Here is a 10,181-nt window from a genome sequence, read left to right as displayed (position 1 = left end):
TATTGAACGTAATTATTCAGCAACTTGTGATTCAATTCATGTAATATTTGGTTTATGAATAGCTCTTGATTACCTCTTTCTAATGAATATAAATTCATTCGTCTAACACACATACACGTTAAGTTATTCAATATTTTGTCATGACAATTATATTTAAATTTTTTAATTTTAATGATATTATTAAAAAAAAACAAAAATAATATAATTAAATCAATTTTATTTATGTCAGCTGAGGCAAACATAGCTTGAGCTTGAATTTTATTAATTAATGCCGAAGTGACTTTAGAGAACAACAGAGTGATCTAAAAAGTACCACAACAAGTGCAGAACTAATAGAAAAACAAAGAACAAATAATCTTCCAAAATTACATATAAAGAAAATAAATAAGATTATCCCTTAAACTGTAAGCAATTGCGGGCAAATTTGCCCGCAATTTTACCAAATTTCAGCTCTCATCTAATTTTATGAAAAATAAAGCAATTTTAATAAAATTTTTTTCCAAGATAGTTTAAATTATATATTGTGCAGCAATTATTATCATTTATTAATTATATATTAGAAAATCGAAAATTACCCATTGGTCAAAAGTTGTATTTTAAGATAATCACAAAATTTTAAAAAACTTTGCACTTAACTTCGACGATTTCATTGATAATTAATTGTAGCTATATAAAAGCTTAATAGAATATGTAGAATTTGGTATGAGAAACGACTTTTGTTAATATGATTTTTGATATTTAAAAGTAAAAATTTGACTTTATATAGAACATTAATGAAAATTTTATTATGCATTTTAATTATATATTCATAATAATTGATTTTTTTTTATCTCTATTTTGTTTATTATAATGCAAAATTTTTATAATAAAAATAAAAAGTTATAATAAATATTCAAATAGAGAAAAAATATGGTAAGAAAAGTTTAAATTTTATTATATAAAAATTCCGATACTATTTTTGCGGGTTAATTTCTAATCCAATTTTAATGATCAACTGTACTGTATATCTAACTCATACAATTTATGGCCAGAATGTAGATCAATTTGGCTGCAAAATTATGTGACGATCTGGCCAAAATTAAAGAATTTTTTATAGCGTCATTTATTCTAATTTAGAAATTGCGGGCAAATTTGCCCGCAAAACAGTTTAAGGGATAAAACCCCACCCTTTCTATATAAATAACTACAGCTACTCCCCCCAAATCTATTTCAAAATGAGTAAAGTTGACTATGCTATACATAACCCATCCAGCGCCGTACCCACTCCTAGAATCGGTAAAAAACCTCCGAGCTACTATCAGCACTATCAGAAACGCATAAAATTCAATTTCCCCTATTTGACTACATACTATGGATAACAAACCTATTTCACTAAGACCTCCAGGAACTTTTTAGTGTCGTGCAGTCCAGCTGATGGGGAACTTTTTAGTGTCGTGCAATCCCCGAAGGGACACCCACCTCATTGCGAACGATCCTTCGACCTAAGATCTACCTAGATAAGTCAATCCAATGATAGTCCAACATGTGACCAACATGATCGGCATACTACCTAGGGGATAGGTAAATAAACGGGGGGTACAACTTAAGGTTACACAGGGCTGATCAAAATTACCAGAACTGAAGTTATATATAATTTATTAATATTACTATATGATAATCATTTTAAACGTAAAATTTTGATGTTAGATTTAAATAAAAATAAAGTGATCGTGAGACAAACAGATCATACCATAAAGACACGATGCTCATCTATATACAGAATGAATTTTATCTCTGTCGCGCTTCTAGATTTTTGAGAAAAACTTAATCAGCTACTAAAATTTAACGAACTTTAAGACAAGTTGAAAATGGTGAGCAATAAAAAGAAAAATATTATTATAAATATGTTTTAAAATAATAATAATTTTGCATAATTAGAGTAAAAGGAAACAGTCTTTTGAGAATATCAATAGTAAATTTACAAAACAACAAAAAAAAGTGGAGTCATTGCAAGAACTTTTGCATATTCGACCTGATCTTAAGGGAAAAAAAGTATATTTTTTTCCAAGATTAAATAAATATTTTGAAGGTGTACTTTTTTATGATGCAAAAGAAAAGAAAGCATATGTATATAGTGTTATAAATGATTACAAATATGAGACATTTTCCCAATGGATGGTTGGATTGAAAAATAGAGGACTATATAAAGGTTATCGATCAGCCCTTGCAACCATTTTTTTGGAACCTAATCCATCCGGTCCATCAATTGGATCAATTTTACGTAGTAAGTCAAATTCATACTGGAAAGTATCTACTTACGCGAATATCCAAAATATTCTTTCTTTAATTAAAAGAGAAAGTTTAACAGGAGGAAAATTTATGGGAACTGTTATACGAGAGATTAGTAAAGGTCTTGAACTTCATTTTTTTAATAACAAAAAAAAATTAGAAAAGAAAATATTAATATTTGCTCAGGGTATTTTTCTTAGTTACAAAGTTTGGGTGTTTGACCAAGTATTAAAAGAAGTAGACCTTCCTTTTCCCGTTAAAGCAATGAAAAGAACTCTTGATGAAATAAGCAATCTTATGCAATATGTTTTTTCTCTTAAAGTTTGTTGTGGTCAAAGTACCGTTGGTATGTAGTTTATAGTCAACTATTTGTATGGTTTATATTTTATTTTTGTTTAAAATATTTAATTTTAGGATTTGAAAATGTGGTTCAAATTCGAGGAGACCAATTGGTTAGCAATGATAAAGAGCATACTCCCTTTGCCTTTTTAGAAAACAAAAATCAGCCAGATGAAGCATACCGACATATTCATTGTAAATTCATAATAAAAGATGAAAATACATGTGATAATAAATGTGAAAATTGTCAAAAACTCTACAAAACAATGCAACAAATTTATAGAAGGTCCCTGGCTGGCGTAAATTCTGTGAAAATTGCATATGCTTCTAAAGAGATTCTTATAGAAAAAATTGAGCATCAAAAAAAGCTTATTAAAACACAATATGTAACTCTTGCAAATATAAGAGATTGTTTACAAAAGAAAATAGAAAATGAAGGAGGAGAAATATCAGATAATATGTCAAAAATTACCCATACTGTTATTGAAAATGTTATAAATAAAAATATAGATATTTCAAGTCTTCATCCTATTTTCCAAGAACTTATTCGCATTCAAAGTGAAAAGCCAAATGGAACAAGATACCATCTAATGTAAGAATTTAATCATTAGTGTTTTAATAATAAAAATTTAATGTATTTAATTTTTTTTAATATAGGTTTTTACGTTGGGCAATATCTGTATATAGTAAATCTGGAAAAGCAGCTTATAATGTAATGAAGACAATAATGCGCTTACCATCAATTTCTACTCTTAAAAATTATATTAATGAAGGCGAACAGTTTTCAGGATGGCAAGACAAAACTGCTTTTCAAATATTAGAAAGCTTAACAACAAATAATATTTGGGGATACAGACGAGCAGGATTTTTTTCTCATGACTCTTTTAAAATTCAGAAAGGTATTTATTTATTTTAAAATGCATGTAAAAAATATATTTTTTTATTTATTAAGGAATATTTAAAACAGGTCTTCTTTGGAGTTAACGTGAGAATTGTTATGTTGGATATTTAGATTTTGAAGATGAAATGCAAGATTATCAATTATTTGCTTTGCAATGTCAAAATGAGATTCATACAGCATCTGAAAATAATAATCTATTGCCTAATTCTATAACCAAAAAACAAGAACAAAATCTTGCAACTCAAGTTCATCAAATTGTTTGGCACTCAACAACTCATAACTTTGCATTTCCAATTGCTTATTATGGTATTAATACAATTACAGCACACAATTTAAATACCTTATTATTTAATCTTGCAGCAAGATTAGAATGTATTGGTATACATACATATGGTTCAATTTGTGATGGTGCAGGAGAAAATAGGACTCATATAAAAAGTTTTGATTGGTATGCATCAACCTGGTCTTCTGGTGATATCGTAGAAGTTAATTTTCATAAAGACAAAAAGTCTTTTCATACAGCAAAAATTATAGATAGCAATTATGTAAGAACAAAATTCACTGTATGTTTACGTGATTGTAATGAATCTGGAAAATTTACAATTGATCGAACTTATATTCGTCCACCAATGCATTCAAAATCAAAATGGGATGTTAATGAAATATGTGAATTCAAGAGTCCAAAAGATGATCAATGGTATTTAGGAAAAATAACTAATTTTGATTCAATTGAATCTACATTATCTATTGAAATTACTAATGCAGAAGGAGCCAGTGAAGGATGGAAGGTTTTTAATTATCATATTGATAAATTTCTTCGCCCTGTTTATGATGATCAAAAACTTATAGCAAGTCATAAAACTGTTAATCCTATTACTGGAGATGAGTGGTTTTTTATTAGTGATCCAACACATGTATTCAAAAAACTTAGAAATAATTTATCAAAAAGTCATACAGGTGAAAAAAATGCTAGAGAAATAATGTATAATAGAAAGGAAATTAGCTGGAAACATATAAGAGGTATATATGAACATACAAATAAACATGCAATGGCAAAAGCTACAAAACTCACAAAAAGACATATTTGGCTCACATCATGGAGTAAAATGCGTGTGGATCTTGTAGAACACACCTTGTCAAAGGAAGTTGAAAATGCTCTAGCATTCATTAAAAAACATATCAGCGGATTTGTCTATCCTGAAATTATAGGTTAAAATAAAGATTTTCCTGAACAGATCATGCTCAGAATTGTACTGTAACACTAGTAAATCAGATGATAAGTTGTCATCTGACTAAATGACCAGCTGAAGTAAAAAATTTTTGTCGCGAACCAAAATTATTATACAAAACATAGTCGTGTAAAAACCCATTTCTCTTACAAAAAACCCATTTCTCATATAACACCAAAATTTTTATCTTCCAGACTAACAAGTAGGTTTTTTTTTGAATATATATCAATAAAAAAGAAAGGACTCGTCAAAAAATTTTATATATATTTATTTATTTGGTTAATATTGAATTTTTCAGGTATAATGGTTTATATATTACCTCCTACTCCAATTTCGCCCATAAGTTTTACCGAAGATATTTTACAATGCTCTATATGTAAAAAGACATTTAAATCTAAGCGAGGTTTAAGTCAGCATAAAGCAATTATACGCCGATATAATTCTTCTCGCGTAGGCTTTTACAAGCTTCCAAAAAATTTTATAAATGAATTTAAAAAAACACTAGTTTTTTTAATTCATCGCCAACTTCCTTGTCATTTTACCAAAATTGGATTAAAGGCTGTCACTGTGGCCTGCACTGAAAGTCAGTTTTTTGCTACATTTGGTGGGAATATTCATCACTATTTTAACAAATCTCGTGTTTATAAGTGCATCTTTGGGGGCCAGATGCGTCAAGTAAGCTAGCGCAGGTCTTTGGTGATACAAATTGGGGAACTAAATTCTATTATGGAAATGAAGTAACTTCGGTGGTGACCAATCTGATGATATAGATACAGAAGAAGAAAATCCTCTTGATCGGAAGCGAAAATTTAAAATTTATTCACAAAGGAACTCACGATATAAACGAGGACAAGTAATTATTGAATGGAAACCCCGACAAGAAAAGGATGTAAAGAGTAATAAATGTGAGGGTGGATTTTTACATATCCATTTCTGGATTACAAAAAAAAGAATAATAGATCATTAAGTAAATAAAATAAAAAAAAAGAAATGTAAAGAAATATATTTTTTTCTGGGTAAAAATAAAAGAAAAACTTTTTTTGCATGAGTAATAGGTTCAATTATAGAGAAAGCCAATAAATTAGGTATCTCCTTTCACCAGATTGTGTTACATCTTCAGTTGATCAATATTGAAAGAAGGTTACAAATTTAAAATAATTAAATATAGAAAATTTAATAGAACAAATTATTTATAATTTTTTTTCCAGCTAATGCACTTAATTTTTAAAAAGTATTATACATTACATGAATTGCATGTAGAAACTAGATTTGTATAAAATAAAAATAAACATATTAAAAAGACTTGGTTGTACAATCACCTAAATTAACGAGCTACGGTTTTGAATATACTAAAAGGTTTCATTTGTGAAACAAAAGAATTCCCACCCATACATACTTGCACTCCCGCTTTTTATTAAAGTCTCAAAGTCTGGCTCGTAAGCTCATTAAAACTACAAAAAAGAAAAGAAAGAAGAAACGTTAATATGTTTCTCAAATCAAATAAAAAACCTCCCCTCTTATACTTACTTTACTCACTCCCGCCTTCCATTAAATTCTCAAGTCCAGTTCGTTAAAGCTGGTATTCCTACAAAAAAGAAAGAAGAAATGTTAATACGTTTCTCAAATCAAAACAACAAAACCTTCCTCTTATACCTACTTACACTTCCGCCTTCCATTAAATTCTCAAGTCCAGTTAGTTAAAGCTGGTATTCATACAAAAAAGAAGAAGAAACGTTAACACGTTTCTTAAATCAAAACAACAAAACCTCCCTCTTATACCTGTTTATACTTCCGCTTTCTATTAAATTCTCAAGTCCAGTTCGTTAAAGCTGGCATTTCTACAAAAAAGAAAGAAGAAACGTTAATACGTCTCTCAAATCAAATAAACAGAACCTCCCTCTCATACCTACTTACACTTCCGCCTTCCATTAAATTCTCGTTAAAGCTGGTATTCCTACAAAAAAGAAGAAACGTTAATACGTTTCTCAAATCAAAACAACAAAACCTCCCTCTTATACCTACTTACACTTCCGCCTTCCATTAAATGCTCAAGTCCAGTTTGTTAAAGCCAACATTCCTACAAAAAAGAAAGAAGAAACATTAATATGTTTCTCAAACAAACAAATAAAAAATATATACATGTATATACTCAATATACATGCCCGTTCTTCCGTTATATGTTTAAAGCTGGCGTTCCAGTTCGTCGTTAATTGTCTAAATGATTAGGAAACATATATTTTAAAGTTTTTTTTTTTAAAGAAAAAAGTTTTCTATTTTGAAACGAAAAAAAAAGATTTTTAAAGTTTTTTTTAAAACGAAAAAAAATGAAAAAAAAATTTTTTTTTTAAAATGAAAAAAAAAATGAAAAAAAATTTTTTTTTAAAACGAAAAAAAAAATGAAAAAAAAATTTTTTTTTTAAACAAAAAAAAAATAATAAATTTTTTTAAAACGAAAAAAAAAGAAAAAATATTAAAAAAAAATTTTTTCATTTTTAAACCAAAAAAAAAAAAATTTTCTTTTTTAAGCAAAATCGGCTGTTTGTTTGTAAACAAAAAAGGTAATATTAAACAATATGCTTACTATTTAAAAAAAACTTAATTATGAGTTGACGATATAATACAAAAAATAGATTTATTTATATAGTTATAAAGTATAATCGACAATAATAGTACGGATATAAATAAATTCGAGTATCACGATAGTGACGATTCTGGTTGCTTTTAAAAAAAGAAAAAAAAAATTTTTATTTATTTTTTTTTATTTATTTTTTTTCCATCTTATTACATTTACATTTTTATTTTTAAAGAATATTCTTATAAATTCTAAAAATTATTTTTTATTTGAATTTTACATTCTGTATTACACAGAATTTTAACAATGCCGAAAATTAAAGCTAAAAAAACTTGCGAAAACATTCCTAAAGAAATTACCAAATACCCCAAAACAGATGTTATATTATATACTGATGGCAGACGGAGCTATCATTATAGAGTTAAAAAAGAAGGTCTATATCTTCAACCTCCAATTTTAGCTTACTCTCAAGGGAAAAATAAATATAAAATTCCAGATTCTTATTGTGTTGAAACTACCTGGGGTCAAGGTAATAACAAGCAAACAGTAGAATGTTCTATCAATTATATAAGAGAAAAGCCATTTTTTAGGGTTATGTATGGGTCAAATTTTTCAGAAGATGTTTGCTCAAACACGTCTCCAACAGCAGCAGCAAATGCCATTATACGAGTAAGTGTTAAATTTTTACTGCTAGAATTGAATTAATTATTAAAATATATTTTTTTTAGAAACTTTTTCCTAATAATGAAAAGACATTAATGTCAGGAATACATCTTTTTGGAATTCACTTAGAAACATTAAAGCAAGCCAGAGAGAGTAAAAGGGAAAGTAATAGTAATATTCAACTAAAACAAATAAAACCAATTGAACATTGTGGCAAATCAATGATATATAAAAGACAACGCAAATTTGGGGATCAGTTGAAAGAACAGGTTCAAATTGAAGGAGCTAAGATTTATGGCAAGGATCAAGTAATTCTCAAGCAAATATCATATAATGTTAAGTATATGGGCTTTCAAATTGCTTATGGATCAAAGGATGATAGAGAAAAAGAAAAAAAACTCAATTCAATAGTACAAGTAATTGACCAAAATTACATGTCTCGTGAGGGTTATAGGGCTTTAGCTGCAGTGGAACCTGATTTAGAACGTGAATGGATAGTATCTGAACAACGACTTAAAATAACAAAAAATATGAATCAGAAAATTGAAATTACTCTTATTAAAATATTCCAATTATTCCAACTTTAGACAAATTAGATTTTGTTGAAAATTCAAATATTTTTGATTATGGGATAACTGATGAAATTAAAAACATTACAAATGGAGGGCATCGTAGTGCAAAAGATATTCTAACATATATTATACCAGCTCTCATCTTTAAAGGGGTATTGGATATAAGTAATCCAATAATTCATTTACGTATATCTGGAGATGGACGTAACGTAGAAAGGAAAATAAAACAGGTTATGATTACTATGGGGATTTTGAATGATGAACAAAACATTCACAAACCTGATCATTACTATACAACCATTCTTTTTCCAGGGATAGAGAGCTATGAACTTTTGGAAGTTATGATGTCACCATTCATTCAAGAACTAAATGATCTTAAAAATTATGGTTTAAAAATTAATAATATAATTTGGAAGTTTGAGTTGTACTTTAGCTCTGACTAGAAGTTTTTGTCTATATGTCTTGGATTTAATGCAGCTAATTCAAATTATTTTTGCCTATGGTGTCAGATATCCAAGCATGACCAAGTTAATAATCAAACTAATTGGAAGATTAGTAAAAAAATGGAGAAAATAAATGAATATCCAGGTCATAGTAAAAAGCCACTCTTTAATATGATTTCCTTAGATCATTGGATTCCAGATGAGCTTCATATTATGCTTCGAATTTTTGATCATCTTTGGAGCTTAGAATTAAAAGATGTTGATCAATTTGATAATGTATGTCGTAATGAAATTGTGAAAGAAATGAACAGAATTGGAGTTCGTTTTCAATTTTGGAAAGAGAATGGATCTAATACATGGAATTATACATCATTAATGGGTAATGATAAGTTAAAAGTTCTAAAAGATTTTAATTTAGGTCAAATATTACCACTTTCACGAGCCAAAAAAATTCGGGAGTTGTGGGATAGATTCAACCTAATTTACTTCAATCTTAAACTAAAAGATTAGTATGACCCACACCAGTTTCAATTTGAAGCAGATAACTGGCTGGAATTGTTTTTAACTCCAGATAGAGTTATCCCAAATTCAAATCGCATTGAAAAAGGATTGTACAGTCCAAGTGCAATTACTCCATATATACATGTTCTTGTGTATCACATATCCGAGTTTATGGAAATTCATAAGCAATGAGGTGTAAAGGCATTTTCTTGCGCGTCTGTAGAAAAAAAAAATCATCAACAAGTTACTAATTTTTTTAGACAATCTTTTAAAGGTGGGGTAGTAAGCATAAGTCAGTTATAAAAGAGATCCTAGAATACGAAAGTAGATCTCTTTTTTACCTATTTGATGATGTTGTTAACTTCTACATCAAAACCAAAGAAACTTAATATTTTTTAAAGATTATTTAGTATTTATTGTATAGTGACCGATATATGTATGTATGGTGATCAATGTATGGTGATGTATGTATGGTAGTTATTCCGTTTTGTCCCATACATGTATGTTTATTGCAAATCATGTATCACAATTGTCGCATAGGTCACTCCACAAAATTTTATTGGCAGAAATCTTGTGACTTAATTTTTATGCAGTTAATGTTTTAATAGATTCGCAATACGCAAATAGAGGTAAATTTTTTGGTGTCTTTTTTTATTTGAGAACATTATTATTAACAATACTCTTTCCTTTTAT

The 10,181-nt window shown here is 28.1% G+C and overlaps 3 protein-coding genes across 3 annotated transcripts; all 3 read left to right on the top strand.

Annotated features, from left to right (window-relative positions):
• Positions 1-1,847: 1,847 nt before the first annotated feature.
• Positions 1,848-4,722, top strand: OCT59_016383 (uncharacterized protein; the record flags this gene model as incomplete). The annotated part of the gene is made up of 5 exons (XM_066132436.1): positions 1,848-1,850; positions 1,918-2,614; positions 2,683-3,199; positions 3,265-3,506; positions 3,620-4,722. 5 exons carry the CDS (start codon positions 1,848-1,850, stop codon positions 4,720-4,722), a joined length of 2,562 nt encoding a protein of 853 aa, XP_066003418.1.
• A 2,893-nt stretch (positions 4,723-7,615) lies between these two features.
• Positions 7,616-8,987, top strand: OCT59_016382 (uncharacterized protein; the record flags this gene model as incomplete). Its single annotated transcript, XM_025330814.2, has 3 exons — positions 7,616-7,978; positions 8,038-8,458; positions 8,560-8,987. 3 exons carry the CDS (start codon positions 7,616-7,618, stop codon positions 8,985-8,987), a joined length of 1,212 nt encoding a protein of 403 aa, XP_025168329.2.
• A 120-nt stretch (positions 8,988-9,107) lies between these two features.
• OCT59_016381 (uncharacterized protein) lies at positions 9,108-9,497 on the top strand (the record flags this gene model as incomplete). Its single annotated transcript, XM_066132435.1, has 1 exon — positions 9,108-9,497. One exon carries the CDS (start codon positions 9,108-9,110, stop codon positions 9,495-9,497), a length of 390 nt encoding a protein of 129 aa, XP_066003417.1.
• Positions 9,498-10,181: the final 684 nt, after the last annotated feature.

The sequence above is a fragment of the Rhizophagus irregularis genome, chromosome 24, assembly GCF_026210795.1.
Source record: "Rhizophagus irregularis chromosome 24, complete sequence".
NCBI lineage: Eukaryota > Fungi > Glomeromycota > Glomeromycetes > Glomerales > Glomeraceae > Rhizophagus > Rhizophagus irregularis.
This window is presented reverse-complemented; position numbering and strand designations above follow the sequence as displayed.